The sequence below is a fragment of the Pristiophorus japonicus genome, chromosome 19, assembly GCF_044704955.1.
Source record: "Pristiophorus japonicus isolate sPriJap1 chromosome 19, sPriJap1.hap1, whole genome shotgun sequence".
Classification (NCBI taxonomy): domain Eukaryota; kingdom Metazoa; phylum Chordata; class Chondrichthyes; family Pristiophoridae; genus Pristiophorus; species Pristiophorus japonicus.
The window spans coordinates 56,167,672-56,190,849 of record NC_091995.1 but is presented as its reverse complement, the minus strand read 5'-3'; the positions used below and the strand labels follow the sequence as shown (position 1 = coordinate 56,190,849).

At 52.8% G+C, this 23,178-nt stretch overlaps 1 protein-coding gene across 2 annotated transcripts in view; it reads left to right on the top strand.

The window, feature by feature from the left end:
- Positions 1-14,743: 14,743 nt before the first annotated feature.
- LOC139229876 (adaptin ear-binding coat-associated protein 1-like) overlaps positions 14,744-23,178 on the top strand; it is a 34,396-nt gene continuing 25,961 nt past the window's right edge. The window contains exons 1-2 of one of the 2 annotated variants that reach the window (XM_070861508.1): positions 14,744-14,839; positions 15,324-15,424. In XM_070861508.1, coding sequence (XP_070717609.1) covers positions 14,754-14,839; positions 15,324-15,424 — 187 coding nt within the window. In that variant the 5' untranslated portion in view covers positions 14,744-14,753. Of the gene's footprint in view, positions 14,840-15,323; positions 15,554-23,178 lie in introns of those variants that run through there. The other variant, XM_070861509.1, reaches the window with a different exon arrangement.

The window sequence follows — 23,178 nt, the reverse complement described above, 5'->3', positions numbered from 1 at the left end:
ACATTCCCCACTTTCCCGATCGCACATTCCCCACTTTCCTTAACGCACATTCCCCACTTCCCCTATCGCAAATTCCCCACTTTCCCTATCACACATTCCCCACTTTCCCTATCGCACTTTCCCCACTTTCCCTATCTCACATTCCCCACTTTCACTTTCCCCACTTTCCCTATCACACATTCCCCACTTTCCCTATCACACATTCCCCACATTCCTCACTTTCCCGATCACACATTCCCCACTTTCCCGATCGCACATTCCCCACTTTACTTATCGCCCATTCCCCACTTTCCCTATCACACATTCCCCACATTCCCTATCACACATTCCCCACATTCCTCACTTTCCCGATCACACATTCCCCACTTTCCCGATCGCACATTCCCCACTTTACTTATCGCCCATTCCCCACTTTCCCTATCACACATTCCCCACATTCCTCACTTTCCCGATCACACATTCCCCACTTTCCCTATCGCACTTTCCCCACTTTCCCTATCTCACATTCCCCACTTTCGCTTTCCCCACTTTCCCTATCTCACATTTTCCACTTTCCCTATCGCACATTCCCCACTTTCCCTATCACACATTCCCCACTTTCCCAATCGCACATTCCCCACTTTCCCTATCACACATTCCCCACATTCCCGATCACACATTCCCCACTTTCCCGATCGCACATTCCCCACTTTCCCAATCGCACATTCCCCACTTTCCCTATCACACATTCCCCACTTTCCCTAACGCACATTCCCCACATTCCCTATCACACATTCCCCACTTTCCCTATCACACATTCCCCACATTCCCGATCACACATTCCCCACTTTCCCGATCGCACATTCCCCACTTTCCCTATCACACATTCCCCACTTTCCCTATCACACATTCCCCACAATCCGTATCCCACATTCCCCACTTTCCCGATCACACATTTCCCACTTTCCCGATCGCACTTTCCCCACTTTCCCTATTACACTTTCCCCACTTTCCCAATCTCACATTCCCCACTTTCCCTATCACACATTCCCCACTTTCCCTCTCGCACTTTCCCTACTTTCCCTATCGCAGATTCCCCACTTTCCCTATCACACATTCCCCACATTCCGTATCCCACATTCCCCACTTTCCCGATCACACATTCCCCACTTCCCTATCTCACATTCCCCACTTTCCCTATCGCACATTCCCCACTTTCCCGATCACACATTCCCCACTTTCCCGATCACACATTCCCCACTTTCCCTATCGCACTTTCCCCACTTTGCCAATTACACTTTCCCCACTTTCCCTATCTCACATTCCCCACTTTCCCTATCGCACTTTCCCCACTTTCCCTATCACACATTCCCCACTTTCCCTATCGCACATTCCCCACTTTCCCGATCGCACATTCCCCACTTTCCCTCTCACACATTCCCCACATTCCGTATCGCACATTCCCCACTTTCCCTATCACAGATTCCCCACATTCCCCACTTTCCCTATCGCACATTCCCCACTTTCCCAAACGCACATTCCCCACTTCCCCTATCGCAAATTCCCCACTTTCCCAAACGCACATTCCCCACTTCCCCTATCGCAAATTCCCCACTTTCCCTATCGCACATTCCCCACTTTCCATATCACAGATTCCACACATTCCCCACTTTCCCTATCGCACATTCCCCACTTTCCCAAACGCACATTCCCCACTTCCTCTATCGCAAATTCCCCACTTTCCCTATCGCACATTCCCCACTTTCCCAAACGCACATTCCCCACTTTCCCTATCTCACATTCCCCACTTTCCCTATCACACATTCCCCACTTTCCCTATCGCACTTTCCCCACTTTCCCTATCTCACATTCCCCACTTTCACTTTCCCCACTTTCCCTATCACACATTCCCCACTTTCCCTATCACAGATTCCCCACATTCCCCACTTTCCCTATCGCACATTCCCCACTTTCCCTATCACAGATTCCCCACATTCCCCACTTTCCCTATCGCACATTCCCCACTTTCCCTATCACAGATTCCCCACATTCCCCACTTTCCCTATCGCACATTCCCCACTTTCCCTAACGCACATTCCCCACTTCCCCTATCGCAAATTCCCCACTTTCCCTATCACACATTCCCCACTTTCCCTATCACACATTCCCCACATTCCCCACTTTCCCGATCACACATTCCCCAATTTCCCGATCGCACATTCCCCACTTTCCTTATAGCCCATTTCCCACTTTCCCAGTCACACATTCCCCACTTTCCCGATCGCACATTCCCCACTTTCCCTTTCCCCACTTTCCCTATCTCACATTTCCCACTTTCCCTCTCGCATGTTCCCCACTTTCCCGATCGCACATTCCCCACTTTCCCTATCGCACATTCTCCACTTTCCCTATCGCACATTCCCCACATTCCCTATCGCACAATCCCCACTTTCCCTATCACACATTCCCCACTTTCCCTAACGCACATTCCCCACTTTCCCCATCGCAAATTCCCCACTTTCCCTATCGCACATTCCCCACTTTCCCTATCACACATTCCCTACTTTCCCTATCTCACATTCCCCACTTTCCCTTTCCCCATTTTCCCTATCACACATTCCCCACATTCCCCACTTTCCCGATCACACATTCCCCACTTTCCCTATCGCACAATCCCCACATTCCCTATCGCACATTCCCCACTTTCCCTGTCACACATTCCCCACTTTCCCTAACGCACATTCCCCACTTTCCCTATCTCACATTCCCCACTTTCCCTTTCCCCACTTTCCCTATCACACATTCCCCACATTCCCCACTTTCCCTATCGCAAATTCCCCACTTTCCCTATCACACATTCCCCACTTTCCCTATCTCACATTCCCCACTTTCCCTTTCCCCACTTTCCCTATCACACATTCCCCACATTCCCCACTTTCCCGATCACACATTCCCCACTTTCCCTCTCGCACATTCCCAACTTTCCCTATCACACATTCCCCACTTTCCCTCTCACACATTCTACACTTTCCCTATTACACTTTCCCCACTTTCCCGATCACACATTCCCCACTTTCCCGATCACACATTCCCCACTTTCCCTATCACACATTCCCCACTTTCCCTATCACACATTCCTCACTTTCCCTATCACACATTCCCCACTTTCCCTATTACACTTTCCCCACTTTCCCTATCGCACTTTCTCCACTTTCCCTATTACACTTTCCCCACTTTCCGTATCCCACATTCCCCACTTTCCCGATCACACATTCCCCACTTTCCCTATCTCACATTCCACACTTTCCCTATCACACATTCCCCACTTTACCTCTCGCACTTTCCCCAATTTCCCTATCGCAGATTCCCCACTTTCCCGATCACACATTCCCCACTTTCCCTATCGCACATTCCCCACTTTCCCGATCACACATTCCCCACTTCCCTATCGCACATTCCCCACTTTCCCGATCACACATTCCCCACTTTCCCGATCACACATTTCCCACTTTCCTGATCACACATTCCCCACTTCCCTATCTCACATTCCCCACTTTCCCTTTCGCACATTCTCCACTTTCGCGATCACACATTCCCCACTTTCCCTATCACACATTCCCCACTTTCCCTATTGCACTTTCCCCACTTTGCCAATTACACTTTCCCCACTTTCCCTATCTCACATTCCCCACTTTCCCTATCGCAGTTTCCCCACTTTCCCAATCACACATTCCCCACTTTCCCTATCACACATTCCCCACCTTCCCTATCGCACATTCCCCACTTTGCCTCTCACACATTCCCCACATTCCGTATCGCACATTCCCCACTTTCCCTATCACAGATTCCCCACATTCCCCACTTTCCCTATCGCACATTCCCCACTTTCCCAAACGCACATTCCCCACTTCCCCCATCGCAAATTCCCCACTTTCCCTATCACACATTCCCCACTTTCCCTATCGCACTTTCCCCACTTTCCCTATCACACTTTCCCCACTTTCCCTATCTCACATTCCCCACTTTCACTTTCCCCACTTTCCCTATCACACATTCCCCACTTTTCCTATCACAGATTCCCCACATTCCCCACTTTCCCGATCACACATTCCCCACTTTCCCGATCGCACATTCCCCACTTTCCTTATCGCCCATTCCCCACTTTCCCAATCACACATTCCCCACTTTCCTGATCGCACATTCCCCACTTTCCCTATCACAAATTCCCCACTTTCCCTATCCCACATTCCCCACTTTCCCTTTCCCCACTTTCCATATCTCACATTTCACACTTTCCCTATCGCACATTCCCCACTTTCACTATCGCACATTCTCCACTTTCCCTATCGCACATTCTCCACTTTCCCTATCGCACATTCCCCACATTCCCTATCGCACATTCCCCACTTTCCCTAACGCACATTCCCCACTTTCCCTATCGCAAATTCCCCACTTTCCCTATCGCACATTCCCCACTTTCCCTATCACACATTCCCCACTTTCCCTATCTCACATTCCCCACTTTCCCTTTCCCCACTTTCCCTATCACACATTCCCCACATTCCCCACTTTCCCTATCGCACATTCCCCACTTTCCCTATCACACATTCCCCACTTTCCCTATCTCACATTCCCCATCTCACATTCCCCACTTTCCCTATTGCACATTCCCCACTTTCCCTATCTCACATTCCCCACTTTTCCTTTCCCCACTTTCCCTATCACACATTCCCCACTTTCCCTATCACACATTCCCCACTTTCCCCATCGCACATTCCCCACTTTCCCTATCGCACATTCCCCACTTTCCCTATCGCACATTCCCCACTTTCCCTATCACACTTTCCCCACTTTCCCTATCTCACATTCCCCACTTTCCCTTTCCCCACTTTCCCTATCACACATTCCCCACTTTCCCTATCACACATTCCCCACATTCGCCACTTTCCCTATCACACATTCCCCACTTTCCCGATCGCACATTCCCCACTTTCCCTATCGCACATTCCCCACTTTCCCTATCACACATTCCCCACTTTCCCTATCACACATTCCTCACATTCCCCACTTTCCCTATCACACATTCCCCACTTACCCTATCGCACATTCCCCACTTTCCCTATCGCACATTCCCCACTTTCCCTATTGCACATTCCCAACTTTCCCTACCACACATTCCCCACTTACCCTATCGCACATTCCCCACTTACCCTATCGCACATTCCCCACTTTCCCAAACGCACATTCCCCACTTCCCCCATCGCACATTCCCCACTTTCCCAAACGCACATTCCCCACTTCCCCCATCGCACATTCCCCACTTTCCCTATCACACATTCCCCACTTTCCCTATCACACATTCCCCACTTCCCCGATCTCACATTCCCCAGTTTCCCTATCACACATTCCCCAATTTCCCCGTCGCACATTCCACACTTTCCCCATCGCACATTCCCCACTTTCCCTATCGCACATTCCCCACTTTCCCTATCGCACATTCCCCACTTTCCCTATCACACTTTCCCCACTTTCCCTATCTCACATTCCCCACTTTCCCTTTCCCCACTTTCCCTATCACACATTCCCCACTTTCCCTATCACACATTCCCCACTTTCCCGATTACACATTCCCCACTTCCCCGATCGCACATTCCCCACTTTCCCGATCGCACATTCCCCACTTTCCCTATCACACATTCCCCACTTTCCCGATCGCACATTCCCCACTTTCCCTATCGCACATTCCCCACTTTCCCTATCACACATTCCCCACTTTCCCGATCGCACATTCCCCACTTTCCCTATCGCACATTCCCCACTTTCCCTATCACACATTCCCCACTTTCCCGATCGCACATTCCCCACTTTCCCTATCGCACATTCCCCACTTTCCCTATCACACATTCCCCACTTTCCCGATCGCACATTCCCCACTTTCCCTATCGCACGTTGCCCACTTTCCCTATCGCACATTCCCCACTTTCCCTATCGCACATTCCCCACTTTCCCTATCACACATTCCCCACTTTCCCTTTCCCCACTTTCCCTATCACACATTCCCCACTTTCCCAATCACACATTCCCCACATTCCCCACTTTCCCGATCACACATTCCTCACTTTCCCGATCGCACATTCCCGATCGCACATTCCCCACATTCCCTATCACACATTCCCCACTTTCCCGATCTCACATTCCCCACTTTCCCTATCGCACATTCCCCACTTTCCCTATCTCACATTCCTCACTTTCACGATCGCACATTCCCCACATTCCCTTTCTCACATTCCCCACTTTCCCGATCGCACATTCCCCACTTTCCCTATCTCACATTCCTCACTTTCCCTATCACACATTCCCCACTTTCCCGATCGCACATTACCCACTTTCCCTATCTCACATTCCCCACTTTCCCTATCTCACATTCACCACATTTCCCACTTTCCCTACCACACATTCCCCACTTTCCCGATCGCACTTTCCCCACTTTCCCTATCTCACATTCCCCACTTTCCCTATCACACATTCCTCACATTCCCCACTTTCCCTATCACACATTCCCCACTTTCCCTATCTCACATTCCCCACTTTCCCTATCACACATTCCCCACTTTCCCTGTCACACATTCCCCACTTTCCCTATCGCACATTCCCCACTTTCCCGATCTCACATTCCCCACTTTCCCTATCTCACATTCCCCACTTTCCCTATCTCACATTCACCACATTCCCCACTTTCCCTATCACACATTCCCCACTTTCCCGATCGCACTTTCCCCACTTTCCCTATCTCACATTCCCCACTTTCCCTATCACACATTCCTCACATTCCCCACTTTCGCTATCACACATTCCCCACTTTCCCTATCTCACATTCCCCACTTTCCCAGTCACACATTACCCACTTTCCCGATCTCACATTCCCCACTTTCCCTATCACACATTCCCCACTTCCCCGATCTCACATTCCCCACTTTCCCTATCACACATTCCCCACTTTCCCTATCACACATTCCTCACATTCCCCACTTTCCCTATCACACATTCCCCACTTTCCCTATCGCACATTCCCCACTTTCCCTATCGCACATTCCCCACTTTCCCTATCACACATTCCCCACTTTCCCTATCGCACATTCCCCACTTCCCCGATCTCACATTCCCCACTTTCCCTATCACAAATCCCGCACTTTCCCTATCACACATTCCCCACATTCCCCACTTTCCCGATCTCACATTCCCCACTTTCCCTAGCACACATTCCCCACTTTCCCTATCACACATTCCCCACTTTCCCTATCACACATTCCCCACTTTCCCGATCACACATTCCCCACTTTCCCTATCACACATTCCCCACTTTCCCTATCGCACATTCCCCACTTTTCCGATCACACATTCCCCACTTTCCCGATCGCACTTTCCCCACTTTCCCTATCTCACATTCCCCACTTTCCCTATCACACATTACCCACTTTCCCTATCACACATTCCTCACATTCCCCACTTTCCCTATCGCACATTCCCCACTTTTCCGATCACACATTCCCCACTTTCCCTATCACACATTCCCCACTTTCCCTATCGCACATTCCCCACTTTTCCGATCACACATTCCCCACTTTCCCGATCGCACTTTCCCCACTTTCCCTATCACACATTCCCCACATTCCCCACTTTCCCTATCGCACATTCCCCACTTTCCCTATCGCACATTCCCCACTTTTCCGATCACACATTCCCCACTTTCCCGATCGCACTTTCCCCACTTTCCCTATCTCACATTCCCCACTTTCCCTATCACACATTACCCACTTTCCCTATCACACATTCCTCACATTCCCTACTTTCCCTATCGCACATTCCCCACTTTCCCTATCGCACATTCCCCACTTTCCCTATCGCACATTCCCCACCGCACATTCCCCACTTTCCCTATCACACATTCCCCACTTTCCCTATCGCACATCCCCCACTTTCCCTATCACACATTCCCCACTTTCCCTATCGCACATTCCCCACTTTCCCTAACGCACATTCCCCACTTCCGCTATCGTAAATTCCCCACTTTCCCTATCGCACTTTCCCCACTTTCCCTATCTCACATTCCCCACATTCCCGATCACACATTCCCCACTTTCCCTATCGCACATTCCCCACTTTCCCTATCGCACATTCCCCACTTTCCCTATCTCACATTCCTCACTTTCCCGATCGCACATTCCCCACTTTCCCTTTCTCACATTCCCCACTTTCCCGATCGCACATTCTCCACTTTCCCTATCTCACATTCCCCACTTTCCCTATCACACATTCCCCACTTTCCCGATCGCACAATCCCCACTTTTCCTATCACATTCCCCACTTTCCCTATCACACATTCCCCACTTTCCCGATCTCATATTCCCCACTTTCCCTATCACACATTCCCCACATTCCCTATCACACATTCCCCACATTCCATATCTCACATTCCCCACTTTCCCTATCACACATTCCCCACTGTCCCGATCACACATTCTCCACTTTCCCGATCGCACATTCCCCACTTTCCCTATCGCCCATTCCCCACTTTCCCGATCGCACATTCCCCACTTTCCCTATCGCACTTTCCCCACTTTCCCGATCACACATTCCTCACTTTCCCTGTCACACAATCCCCACTTTCCCTATCTCACATTCCCCACTTTCCCTATCACACATTCCCCACATTCCCCACTTTCCCTATCACACATTCCCCACATTCCCTATCGCACATTCCCCACTTTCCCTATCACACATTCCCCACTTTCCCTTTCTCACATTCCCCACTTTCCCGATCGCACATTCTCCACTTTCCCTATCTCACATTCCCCACTTTCCCTATCACACATTCCCCACTTTCCCGATCGCACAATCCCCACTTTTCCTATCACATTCCCCACTTTCCCTATCACACATTCCCCACTTTCCCGATCTCATATTCCCCACTTTCCCTATCACACATTCCCCACATTCCCTATCACACATTCCCCACATTCCATATCTCACATTCCCCACTTTCCCTATCACACATTCCCCACTGTCCCGATCACACATTCTCCACTTTCCCGATCGCACATTCCCCACTTTCCCTATCGCCCATTCCCCACTTTCCCGATCGCACATTCCCCACTTTCCCTATCGCACTTTCCCCACTTTCCCGATCACACATTCCTCACTTTCCCTGTCACACAATCCCCACTTTCCCTATCTCACATTCCCCACTTTCCCTATCACACATTCCCCACATTCCCCACTTTCCCTATCACACATTCCCCACATTCCCTATCGCACATTCCCCACTTTCCCTATCACACATTCCCCACTTTCCCTATCGCACATTCCCCACTTTCCCTAACGCACATTCCCCACTTCCGCTATCGTAAATTCCCCACTTTCCCTATCGCACTTTCCCCACTTTCCCTATCTCACATTCCCCACATTCCCGATCACACATTCCCCACTTTCCCTATCGCACATTCCCCACTTTCCCTATCGCACATTCCCCACTGTCCCGATCGCACATTCCCCACTTTCCCTATCTCACATTCCTCACTTTCCCGATCGCACATTCCCCACTTTCCCTTTCTCACATTCCCCACTTTCCCGATCGCACATTCTCCACTTTCCCTATCTCACATTCCCCACTTTCCCTATCACACATTCCCCACTTTCCCGATCGCACATTCCCCACTTTTCCTATCACATTCCCCACTTTCCCTATCACACATTCACCAATTTCCCGATCTCATATTCCCCACTTTCCCTATCACACATTCCCCACATTCCCTATCACACATTCCCCACATTCCCTATCTCACATTCCCCACTTTCCCTATCACACATTCCCCACATTCCCCACTGTCCCGATCACACATTCTCCACTTTCCCGATCGCACATTCCCCACTTTCCCTATCGCCCATTCCCCACTTTCCCGATCGCACATTCCCCACTTTCCCTATCGCACTTTCCCCACTTTCCCGATCACACATTCCTCACTTTCCCTGTCACACAATCCCCACTTTCCCTATCTCACATTCCCCATTTTCTCTATCACACATTCCCCACATTCCCCACTTTCCCTATCACATATTCCCCACATTCCCTATCTCACATTCCTCACTTTCCCTGTCACACAATCCCCACTTTCCCTATCGCACTTTCCCGATCACACATTCCCCACTTTCCCTATCGCACTTTCCCTATCACACATTCCCCACTTTCCCTATCGCACAGTCTCCAGTACCATGAACCATGACCCTTGAACTCAGAACTGTGACAGACTGAACACATTCAATTGTCTCTCTGTCTCTCTCTCTCTCTCCCCGCGACAGTCCACCATCAGAATAACTACCGGCGGCAGAGGGGCACGCTGTAGATTTGACAATTTTTCGCTCCTGCGGGAGGGGAAATATGCGGTGTGCTTCCTGCAAGAAACCCACACCGTTCCGGGAGACGAAGCCACATGGCTCCTGGAATGGCAAGGAGAGGTCCGCATGAGCCACCTCACCGCCATTTCTAGTGGGGTGGCCATCTTGCTGGGCCCGCATTTTCAGCCGGAGATCTTGGGGGTCGAGGAGCCTGTGCCAGGCCGCTTGCTGCACGTAACGGTTCGCCTGGGGGACGTGCCGCTCCATCTCGTGAACGTGTACGCCCCTCAGCCCGGCCCGCAGCAAACGCGCTTCTTCGAAGAGGTGTCCGCTCTTCTTGGCTCCGTCGACGTCGGCGACTGCATTGTCCTCGGGGGGGATTTTAACTGCACCCTCGAGGCGCAGGACCGCTCCGGTGCCCCGCAGTGCATGACGGCGATGGAGAAGTTGAGGGACCTGGTCGGGTCCTTCGACTTGGTGGACATCTGCCGAAATCTCCACCCCGACTCCAGCGCCTTTACTTGGGTGAGGCCTGGAGTTGGATGGTCTAGAGTTGACCGCCTTTACGTGTCTCGGGCGTACGTTTCCTGCGTCCCGGCAGCCTCCATGCGGCCGGTGCCGTGTTCGGACCACCACCTGGTGTGGGCGGAGCTCGCTTCGCTCCGCGCGAGGACGGGGTCCGCGTACTGGCACTTTAACAACCGGCTGCTGGAGGACGTGCGGTTCCAGGACTCGTTCCGTCGATTCTGGTCCGACTGGAGAAGGAAGCAGGGGGCTTCCCCTCCTTGAGGCTATGGTGGGACGTGGGCAAGGCTCACGTCCGCGTCTTCTGTCAAGAGTACGCGAGGGGGTCGACCAAGAGGCGGGCGGCCAGAGTTGGGCACCTAGAAAAAGAGGTGCTCGACCTGGAAGCCCGTCTTGGTCAAGTCGTCCAGGACCCGGCCCTGCGGACGGTGTACGAAGCGAAGAAGGCCGCGCTGAAGGACCTGCACCTCGTCGGGTCCCGAGGCGCGTTCGTGAGGTCGCGGATCCGGTTCCTGCGGGATCTGGACCGCGGCTCCCCCTTCTTCTACTCGCTGGAAAAAAGGCAGAGTGTCCGTAAGCAGCTCTTGACGCTGCTGGCCGACGACGGCACTCTCGTCTCGGATCCGGAGGGCGTCAACAACAGGGCCCGTGAATATTACGGGGCTCTGTTCTCTCCGGATCCGTCCAGCGAGGAAGCGCGTAGAGTTTTGTGGGAGGACCTGCCGAAGGTCAGCCCGGAGGGCGCCGGAAATCTGGAAGCTCCGCTAAGCCTGGCGGAGCTGACCGGTGCCCTCGCCCGGCTCTCGAGGGGAAAATCCCCGGGGCTGGACGGGCTGACCGTGGAGTTCCACAGGGCGTTCTGGGACGTCCTGGGGAGCGACTACGCGCGGGTCCTGGGGGAAAGTCTGGCGACCGGGGAGATGCCCCTCTCTTGGCGCAGGGCAGTCATCGTCCTGCTGCCTAAGAAGGGCGATCTCCGCCTCCTTAAGAACTGGCGCCCGGTCTCCCTCCTCAGCACGGACTACAAAATCTTCGCCAGGGCGATGTCTGCTCGCCTTGGTGCCGTGCTGGACCACATGATCCACTCCGACCAGTCCTACACGGTCCCGGGCCGGACAATCCACGACAACATCCATCTGGTCCGGGACCTCATCCATTGTTCCCAGGAGGCTGGTCTGTCGGTCGCCTTCCTATCCCTCGACCAAGAGAAGGCGTTCGACACGGTGGATCACGACTATCTGCTCGGAACTCTGCGCGCTTTCGGGTTCGGGACGCATTTCGTCGCCCGGATCCGACTTTTGTACGCCGCCACGGAGTGTCTGATTAAGGTTAACGGGTCCTTGACGGCGCCCCTTCGCTTTAGGAGAGGGGTGCGCCAGGGATGCCCCATGTCCGGCCAGTTATACGCCGTTTGCGTGGAGCCTTTCCTGCGCCTCTTGCGGACGAGGTTGACGGGACTGGCTCTGCAAGGGCCGGGCGTGGAGGTCGTCCTCTCGGCTTACGCCGATGACGTGCTCCTCGCGGTAGAGGATCCCGCTGACCTGCGGAGGATGCGTGAGTGCCAGGAGATTTACTCGGCCGCGTCCTCCGCCAGGATCAACTGGGAGAAATGTTCCGGACTCCTGGTGGGTCAGTGGCGGGTGGACTCCCTGCCGGAGGAGCTCAGGCCTTTTGCCTGGAGCACGACCCATCTCCTCTAACTGGGAGTCTACCTTAGCCCCGACGAGGGAGCCTGGCCGGCGAACTGGCAGGAGCTGGAGGCCAAGGTCGCCGCTCGCCTAGGGCGCTGGACAGGACTGCTCCGAGTGCTGTCATACAGGGGTCGAGCGCTAGTCATAAACCAGCTGGTGGCCGCAATGTTGTGGTACCGGCTGGTCACTTTGACCCCTCCCCCTGCGTTTGTCGCCAAGATACAGAAGAAGCTGGTGGACTTCTTCTGGAACAACAGGAAGCACTGGGTCTCTGTTGCGGTCTTGAGTCTCCCGCTTGAGGAGGGCGGTCAGTCGTTGGTGTGCGTCAGCGCCCAGCTCGCGACTTTCCGTCTTCAGACCCTGCAGAGATACCTTTACGTCGAGCCCCCTCCTAGGTGGTGCGCTCTGGCGAGGTATTTCTTCCGCCAGCAGCGCGACCTCAATTATGACACGCAGCTCCTGTTTGTGAACTTGGGGGGTGCCAGGACCGCCCTCCGGGAGCTGCCTGTCTTTTACAGGGAACTCATCAGGGTCTGGAACAAAGTCTCCACCAAGCGCAGCTCTCCGCCGGCTGGAGTGGCGGCCGTCCTCAGGAACCGCTGCTCGGGAATCTGTACCTCCACGGCCGAGGCTTTATGTGGCGGTCGGAAGAGAGGGCTGTGGCTGGTGAGGTGACCAGGGTCAGGGACCAGCTCGATGGCGGAGGAGCGGGCTGGATGGCGCCAGACACGCTGGCGCGGCGCCTAAATTCTGCCAACGTCCGCCACGCGGCCGATGCCATCGAGTCGCTAAAAACAGCTCTGGGCCCTGACTCCGTTAGGTGCATCGAGGAGGCTCAAGCACGTGGGGAGATCCCGTCCGAACTGACCCCCGTCCGGACGGAATTCCTCATCGGCGCCAAACCCCGGAACCTCCCTCGGGGGCCGGCGCCTCACAACTTGAGCCTCCTCGGGGAAATCCCCTCCGTGCCTTTTAGTTCCGCGCGGAGGGGTTTCCTGTACGGGCTGCTCCTGCACACTCTCAACTTTGCCATCCTCGCCTGCCGTCCAGACACGCCATGGCGTACCATCTTGCCGTCCGGAGGAGGCGGGGGTCCCCGATGGAGGGCACTCTACGCAGGGGTCCTCCCACTATTCATCGGGGACTTGGCCTGGAGGGTGGTGCACGGAGCAGTGCCATGCAATAAATTTTTAAGCCGGTTCACGGACTCCCAGGCCGCCTGCAATTTCTGCGGTCTGGAGGAGTCCGTGTTCCATGTTTTTATGGAATGCACAAGGTTGCAGCCCCTGTTCCATTATTTGAAGGGGCTGCTCCTGAAATTCTGGCTGCACTTCAGTCCCACTCTCCTGATCTTTGGGCACCCTGTGCGGAGGGGAGCGGGTAGGTCCGAGGGCCTCCTCGTAGGACTGCTCCTGGGCACGGCCAAGGGTGCCATCAGCCGGTCCAGGCAGCGGGTGGTCGAGGGGGTCGTTCAACCTGACTGCCTGCCTCTCTTCCGCTCTTACATCCGGTCCAGGGTGTCCCTGGAGATGGAGCACGCGGTGTCCACCAGTACGCTCGCGGCCTTCCGCGAGAGGTGGGCACCGGAGGGACTGGAGTGCATCATCACCCCCGGCAACCAAATTTTAATTTGATTTTACGTTTTAAAGTTTAATTTGTTTTAATTGCCGGTGTCCCCCTCCCCTTTTATAGGGGGCACTGGGGAAAATTGTGATTTTAGTGCCCAAAAAAAAACCAAAAATAGAAAAACACAAAAAAAAAGGGGAAAAAAAAAAGGGCCTTGTAAATGTCTGGAGTGTGCCCCAGGTCGGGTGGCACCGTTTAATGTTTTATGTTTTTGCAGGTGAACTCCAAAAGAGTTTTTTTTAACTACTGCAGCATCTGTGACGTCACAAGGGCAACGGCTGGGCGCCAGTGCGCAGTCGCGGGGCTTATAATAAAAAGCTAATGTGACCTTTGTTTATTTTTAAAACAGATGATACCGGCGAGACTCCGACGGTAAAAAGCCATCGTACAGTGCGAACTGCTGGTGAATTAATGGCGTTCTTTCGATTTGTGTGCCCGGTTGCCAGGGGAGACACGTCAGGCCCGCGAACCCGCAGACGGGAAGTGGCGCAATCGGACTGGAAGTGGGTGTTGCCATAGGCGACGGCAGGGGGCGGGACAATGGCGGAGCGCGAGGCGGTTCTCTGCGTCAAGCAGGAGGTGACGGTTTATCGTGTCCCGGCGCCGGCCTCGGGCCGCGGCTCCAGGTGGGCGAGGGGGAGGCGGAGGGAGGGGATAGATGGATGGATGGGGTCCCGGGGGAGGGAGGGAGGGAGGAAGGAAGGGAGGGACCGGGCTGCAGGGGAATGGGCGGGGCTCGGCTCTGAGTGAGAGGAGGAGGCGGGGCTCTGAGTGACGTGCTGGGGCGGGGCGGGGCTCTGTGTGACAGGAGGGGTCGGGGCGCTGAGTGACAGAGGGGGGCGGAACTCTGTGTGACCGGAGCGGGCGGGGCACTGAGTGACTGAAGGGGGCGGGGCTCTGAGTGACCGAAGGGGGCAGGGATTTTTGTGACATGAGTGGGCGGGGCTCTGGGTGACATGAGGGGACTGGTCTCTGGGTGAAAGGATGGTAGCTAGGACGAGGGCAAGATGCAGAGAGGGTCTTGTAAAAAGTGTAGAGAGAGATGGAGAGATGAGCGATTAAGACCGACGGAAAATTATTTCTGATCCGTGTGTTTTTTCTTCCTGATAGAGCTGCAGACTGGAAACTGGACCAACCCGACTGGACAGGCCGACTGCGGGTCACCAGCAAGGGGCAGGTGGCCTATGTCAAGCTGGAGGACAAAGTGTCGGGTAGAGTGATTGTTATGGTCTGAAATGAAATGTCCCTTTGTGCCATCTCGCCCACTCTCTTTCCTTAGGAGCAACAGATAAAGGACTCCTCCCTCCCCGTGATGAATTCCCATCTCCACATTTACAATGGTAACTCCCTATGTAAAGGTATTTCGCTCTCGTTACACCTTCCTGCCTGTGGCAGTGCTGTAACGTGACGTTTACATAAACATTTTCCATTGTTAATGAGGACAGAGGCAGTTTCCATGATATGGTCACATTTATTTGCAACACCAGATTTCTGATTGGTCACTTTGAAGGACAAGACATGATGTCTGCTTGGTCACTTTGGAGGACAAAACCAGAATTCTGATTGGTCACTTTGGAGGACACGATCGATGTTGTGTATCTGTAAAGCATGCACTCCCATGTTCTGTCACCAGGGAGCGCATCCCCTGAAGTCCCAAGGGATCCCCGAAGACCTGTTCCTCACTCTGGAGTGTCTTAATAAAGACTGAGGTTACTGTTACTTTAACCTCCCTGTGTGCAGTCTCATCTGTGTCAGGAACACAACAACTGGCGACGAGTATACGAATCCAACGCAAAGATGCAGCAAACTGGACATCCTGGAGAAGTCCTTGGAGGGTGAGGACTGGGAATCCTATGTCGAACGGCTAGACCAGTACTTTGTAGCCAACGAGCTGGACGGAGAAGCAAGAGCTGCAAAAAGGAGAGCGGTCCTCCTCACGGTCTGCGGGGCACCAACCTACCGCCTCATGAAGAATCTTCTGGCTCCGGTGAAACCCACAGATAAGTCGTATGAGGAGCTGTGTACACTGGTTCGGGAGCATCTTAACCCGAGGGAGAGCGTACTGATGGCGAGATATCGGTTCTACACGTGCCAGCGATCTGAAGGTCAGGAAGTGGCGAGCTACGTCGCCGAGCTAAGGCGACTTGCAGGACAATGTGAGTTTGATGGCTTCCTGGAGCAGATGCTCGGAGACTTTTTTGTACTGGGCATTGGCCACGAGACCATCCTATGAAAACTTTTGACTGTCGAGACACCGACCCTCAGTAAGACCATTGCGATAGCACAGGCATTTATGTCCACCAGTGATAACACCAAACAAATCTCTCAGCACACAAGTGCTAGCAATGTTCATAAATTAACTGGAACTGTGTTTGCGACCAGAAATGTACAGGGCAGAACCCACGAGTCTGCAACTGCCAGCAGGCCTCAGGTGACCCAGATGACTCAGAGTCCGCAACAAAGGATGAATGCAAGGCAATTCACACCTTGTTGGCGTTGTGGAGGCTTCCATTCAGCCTCTTTATGCCGCTTCAAAGGGTATGTTTGCAAGAGCTGTGGAACAATGGGGCACCTCTAAAGAGCTTGCAGACGAGCTGCAAGCTCTGCAAAACCTGCTAACCACCATGTGGCAGAGGAAGATCGGTCCATGGTGGATCAAAGCAATTTCGAGCCGCAGGGAGAGGAGGCAGATGCTGAAGTACACGGGGTGCACACATTTTCGATGAAATGTCCACCTATAATGCTAAATGTAAAATTGAATGGCTTACCCGCACCATGGAACTGGACACTGGCGCTAGCCAATCCATCATGAGTAAAAAGATGTTTGAGAGACTGTGGTGCAACAAGATACTCAGACCAGCCCTGAGCCCCATCCACACAAAACTAAGAACGTACACCAAAGAGCTCATCATTGTCCTGGGCAGCGCCATGGTCAAGGTCACCTATGAGGGCACGGTGCACGAACTACCACTCTGGATTGTCCCGGACGATGGCCCCACACTGCTTGGAAGGAGCTGGCTGAGCAAAATCCACTGGAACTGGGATGACATCCGAGCGCTATCACATGTCGATGAGGCCTCATGTACCCAGGTTCTTAACAAATTTCCTTCCCTTTTTGAGCCAGGCATTGGAAACTTTTCCGGGGCGAAGGTGCGGATCCACTTGGTCCCAGAGGCACGACCCATTCACCACAAGGCGCGAGCGGTACCTCACATGATGAGGGAGAGAGTGGAAATCGAGCTGGACAGGCTGCAACGTGAGTGCATCATCTCCCCAGTGGAATTCAGCGAGTGGGCCAGCCCGATTTTTCCAGTACTCAAAAGTGATGGCACGGTCAGGATTTGCGGCAATTATAAAGTTACTATTAATCGTTACAGGACCAATACCCGCTACCTAAGGCAGACGACCTATTTGCGACGTTGGCAGGAGGCAAGATGTTCAGCAAACTCGACCTGACTTCGGCCTACATGACGCAGGAGCTGGAGGAGTCTTCAAAGGGCCTCACCTGCATCAACACGCACAAGGGACTGTTCATCTACAACAGATGCCTGTTTGGAATTCGGTCGGCTGCAGCGATCTTCCAGAGAAACATGGAGAGCCTACTCAAGTCGGTACCACACACGATGGTTTTTCAGGATGACATATTGTTCACGGGTCGGGACACCATCGAGCACCTACAAAACCTGGAGGAGATCCTCCAGCGACTGGATCGCGTAGGGCTGTGGCTGAAGAGGTCGAAATGCGTCTTCATGGCAACAGAAGTGGAGTTTTTGAGGAGAAAGATCGCAGCGGACGACATTCGGCTCACAGACGTCAAGACAGAGGCTATCAGGAACACACCCAGCCCACAGAACATCACAGAGCTGCAGTTGTTACTGGAACTCCTCAACTATTTTGGTAACTTCCTACCGGAGTTAGGCACCCTCTTAGAGCCCCTACATGTGTTATTGCTTAAAGGTGAGAACTGGGTATGGGAAAAAAACAAGTAATTGCTTTTGAGAAAGCCAGAAACATTTTATGCTCCAACAAGCTGCTTGTATTGTACACCCCGTGTAAAAGACTTGTGCCAGCATGTGATGCGTCGTCGTACAGAGTCGGGTGTGTATTACAACAAGCTAACGTTGCGGGGAAGTTGCAACCTGTCGCCTATGCCTCCAGGAGCTTGTCTAAGGCCGAGAGGGCCTACAACATGATTGAGAAAGAGGCATTAGCGTGTGTGTTCAGGGTAAAGAAAATGCACCAGTACCTGTTTGGCCTCAAATTTGAGATGGAAACCGATCACAAGTCCCTCATATCCCTGTTCGCTGAAAACAAGGGGATAAATACTAATGCCTCAGCCCACATACAAAGGTGGGCACTCGCGCTATCAGTGTATAACTATACCATCCGCCACAGGCCAGGCACTGAGAACTGTGCGGATGCTCTCAGTCGGCTACCATTGCCCACCACGGGGGAGGAAATGGCGCAGCCTGCAAACTTGTTGATGGTGGCGCAGCCCGCAGACTTGTTGATGGTCATGGAAGCGTTTGAAAATGATAAATCGCCTGTCACGGCCCGCCAGATTAGGACTTGGACCAGCCAAGATCCTCTGCTGTCCCTAGTAAAAAAAAAACTGTGTACTGCATGGGAGCTGGGCCAGCATCCCTGTTGAAATGCAAGAGCTAATCAAGCCGTTCCAGCGGCGAAAGGACGAGATGTACATTCAGGCAGACTGCCTATTGTGAGGTAACCGTGTAGTGCTACCCAAAAAGGGCAGGGAGACGTTCATCTCGGATCTCCACAGCACACACCTGGGTATAGTAATGATGAAAGCGATAGCCAGATCCCACGTGTGGTGGCCCAGTATCGACTCTGACTTAGAGTCCTGTGTACGGCAATGCTGCATGTGTGCTCAGTTGAGCAACGCGCCCAGAGAGGCACCACTAAGTTTGTGGTCCTGGCCCTCCAGACCATGGTCGAGGATCCATGTCGACTATGCTGGCCTGTTTCTCGGTAAAATGTTCCTGGTGGTGGTGGATGCTTTTTCAAAATGGATTGAATGTGAAATAATGTCGGGAAGCACCGCCACCGCCACCATTGAAAGCCTGAGGGCCATGTTTGCCACCCACGGTCTGCCTGACATACCGGTCAGTGACAACGGGCCATGTTTCACCAGTGCCGAATTCAAAGAATTCATGACCAGCAATGGGATCAAACATGTCACCTCGGCCCCGTTTAAACCAGCCTCCAATGGGCAGGCAGAACGGGCAGTACAAACAATCAAACAGAGCCTTAAACGGGTCACAGAAGGCTCACTCCAACCCCGCCTGTCCTGAGTACTGCTCAGCTACCGCACGAGACCCCACTCGCTTACAGGGGTGCCCTCGGCTGAGCTACTCATGAAAAGGACACTTAAAACCAGACTCTCGCTGGTTCACCCCAACCTGCATGATCAGGTAGAGAGCAGGCGGCAGCAACAAAATGTAAACGATGGTCGCGCCACTGTGTCATGGGAAATTGATCTGAATGACCCTGTGTATGTGCTAAACTATGGACATGGTCCCAAGTGGATCACGGGCACGGTGATAGCTGAAGAAGGGTGTTTGTAGTCAAACTAGACAATGGACAAATTTGCAGAAAGCACCTGGACCAAACGAGGCTGTGGTTCACAGATTGGTGTGAACAACTCACAGCAGACACCACCTTTTTCGAACCCACAACACACATCCAAAGGATCAACGACACCACCCCGGACCAGGAAATTGAACCCATCACGCCCAACAGCCCAGCAAGGCCATGTTCTGCCACCAGGGAGCGCATCCCCTGAAGTCTCAAGAGATCCCAGCATCCCTTGGGAGCACTGTATATAAGCCGGCCCCTAAGGCCTGTTCCTCGCTCTGGAGTGTCTTAATAAAGACTGAGGTCACTTACTTTAACCTCCCTGTGTGCAGTCTCATCTGTGTTAGGAACACAATAATCAGATTTCTGATTGGTCACTGAAGTGGAGATTAAAACAATTAACCTCGACACAGTCTGTTAGGAATCAAGCACAAGTATGTTTATTTTACTTACAAGGGAGAAACAAGCTTGCAAGTCAGTCCCTGCTGAACTCCTCACACTCGCTCTTCACGAACAAAGAACACACAGGGTTTTTATACAGTTACTCGGCCTATAATGGCCAGACATTCAATACATGAGATCATCATCATCATCATAGGCAGTCCCTCGGAATTGACTTGCTTCCACTCTTAGAATGAGTCCTTAGGTGGCTGAACAGTCCAATACGAGAGCCACAGTCCCTGCCACAGGTGGGACAGGCAGCCATTGAGGGGAAGGGAGGATGGGACAGGTTTGCCGCACGATCTTTCCGCTGCCTGTGCTTGTCTTCTGCATGCAGTCAGCAGTGAGACTCGAGGCGCTCAGCTCCCTCCCGGATGCGCTTCCTCCACTTAGGGCGGTCTTTGGCCAGGGACTCCCAGATATCGGTGTGGATGTTGCACTTTATCAGGGAGGCTTTGAGGGTGTCCCTGTAATGTTTCCTCTGCCCACCCTTAGCTCATTTGCCATAAAGCAGTTCCGAGTAGAGTGCTTGCTTTGGGAGTCCCGTGCCTGGCATGCGGACAATGTGGCCTGCCCAGCGGAGCTGATCAAGTGTGGTCAGTGCTTCAATGCTGGGGATGTTGGCCTGGGCGAGGACACTGATGTTGGTGCGTCTGTCCTCCCAGGGGATTTGTAGGATCTTGCGGAGGCATCGTTGGTGGTATTTCCCCAGCGACTTGAGGTGTCTACTGTACATGGTCCATGCCTCTGAGCCATACAGGAGGGCGGGTATTACTACAGCCCTGTAGACCATGAGCTTGGTGGTAGATCTGAAGGCCTGGTCTTCAACCCCCAAACAGTGGGAGGGAGATAGAGGAGCAAATATGTAGACAAATTGCTGTGAAGTCCAAAAACCATAGGGTAGTAATAGTAGGGGATTTTAACTATCCAAATATTGATTGGGATAAATTTAGTGCGAAGAGTATAGAGGGTGCAGAATTCTTGAAATGCATTCAAGAGAACTTTTTTAGTCAGTCTGTATAACAAGCTCAACACGAGAGGGGGCGGTCTTGGATTTAGTTTTGGGGAATGAAGCTGGGTAGGTTGAAGGGGTATTAGTGGGAGAGCACTTGGGTGTCAGTGACCATAATTCAGTCACATTCAAGTTGTTTATGGATAAGGACAAGGATAGGCATGGAATAAAAGTTCCAAATTGGGGAAAAGCTAATTTTGCTAAGTTAAGGAGTGATTTGGCCATAGTGGACTGGAAACAGCTACTTGTGGGTAAGTCAGTGTCGGAACAGTGGGAGGCATTCAAGGCGGAGATCTGGAGGGCTCAGGCCAAACATATGCCCTTAAGAAAAAGGTTGGGAAAAATAATTCTAGAGCCCCCTGGATGTCTAGGGCTTACGCGGGAGGATAAAGAAAAAAAGGTACGCTTATGGCATAGACCAATGGCTAAATACTATAGAATCTTTAGAGGAATATGGAAAGTTAAGAGGCAAAATTAAAAAGAATATTAGGAATGCTAAGAGAGAACACGAGAAATTCTTGGCCAATTAAATTAAGGAAAACCCTAAGATTTTCTATAAATATATTAAGAGTAAGAGGGTAACTAAAGAAAAGATAGGGCCTATTAGAGACCATGAGGGTAAGCTTTGTGCGGAGGCAAAAGATGTTGGTAGGGTTCTTAACAAATACTTTGCATCTGTTTTCACAAAGGAAAGGGGAATGCAGATACTGCTATCGACGAGGAGTGTCAGATGAAATAAATATAGCGAGAGAGGAAGTATTAATGGGTTTAGCAGCTTTGAAGGTAGGTAAGTCCCCAGGCCCGGATGAAATACATCCCAGGCTGTTGAGTGAAGTAAAAGAGGAAATAGCAGAGGCCTTGACCATCATTTTCCAGTCCTCTTTGGATCTGGGCATGGTGCTGGAGGATTGGAGGACTGGTTTTTGCCTCTCCCAGGAGATCACATGGCTCTGGTTGGGGTGGAGGGTAGAATGTTTCAGTATAAGGGGTGTCGCAGTTGTGTGAGGTGGACTGGTTAGGCTGGGTGCTTTCGCCTTTTCGCCATTGTTCGTAGGTTTATATGTAACCTTCCGGGCTGCTGACCAAGGGCTGTGTGGCTCTTTGTTGTTCAGCACGGACACGATGGGCCGAAATGGCCTCCTTCTGTGCTGTAAATTTCAATGTTCTATGTTTCTATGTAATCAAGTACTTTTTAAGAAGTAAAATTCAAGCCATTCTAATTGCCAGGTTGCAGACAGATCAGAGCTCACGTAGAATGGACAGGGTTAAGACCATGTCCCAACCTCCCCCGCCCCACAGACAAGTTCCTGCCCCCCCACAGACAAGTTCCCGCTCCCGCCCCTGTCAGACAAGTTCCTGCCTCCCCCCTGGACAGGTTCCTGCCCTCCCTGGACAAGGTCCTGAACTTCTCCCCTGCCCATGTTTCTGACCTCCCTGCTCCAGTCCCTGACCTTCCCCCCCGCCCCCCCGTGTTCCTGACATGTTCCCCCTGAGTTCCTGATCTGTCTTTCCTCCCACCCCTCCTCCACTCCCCCTCAACCTCCTCCCACTCCTCCCTTCCCCCTCCCCCTCCTCCCCTCTCCCTCCACACCCTCTCCCTCCACCCCATCCACTTCTCCTCCATCCCTCCCCTGCCCCTCCACCCCTCCCCTGCCCCTCCACCCCCTCCCCTTCTTCTCCACCCCTCCCCTTTTCCGCCCCTCTCCACCACCTCCTCCCCCCTCTCCACTGCCTACTCCCCTCCCTCTCCACTGCCTACTCCCCTCCCTCTCTCTCCCCCTCCCTCTCTCCCCCTCCCTCTCTCCCCCTCCCTCTCTCCCCCTCCCTCTCTCCCCCTCCCTCTCTCCCCCTCCCTCTCTCCCCCTCCCTCTCTCCCCCTCCCTCTCTCCCCCTCCCTCTCTCCCCCTCCCTCTC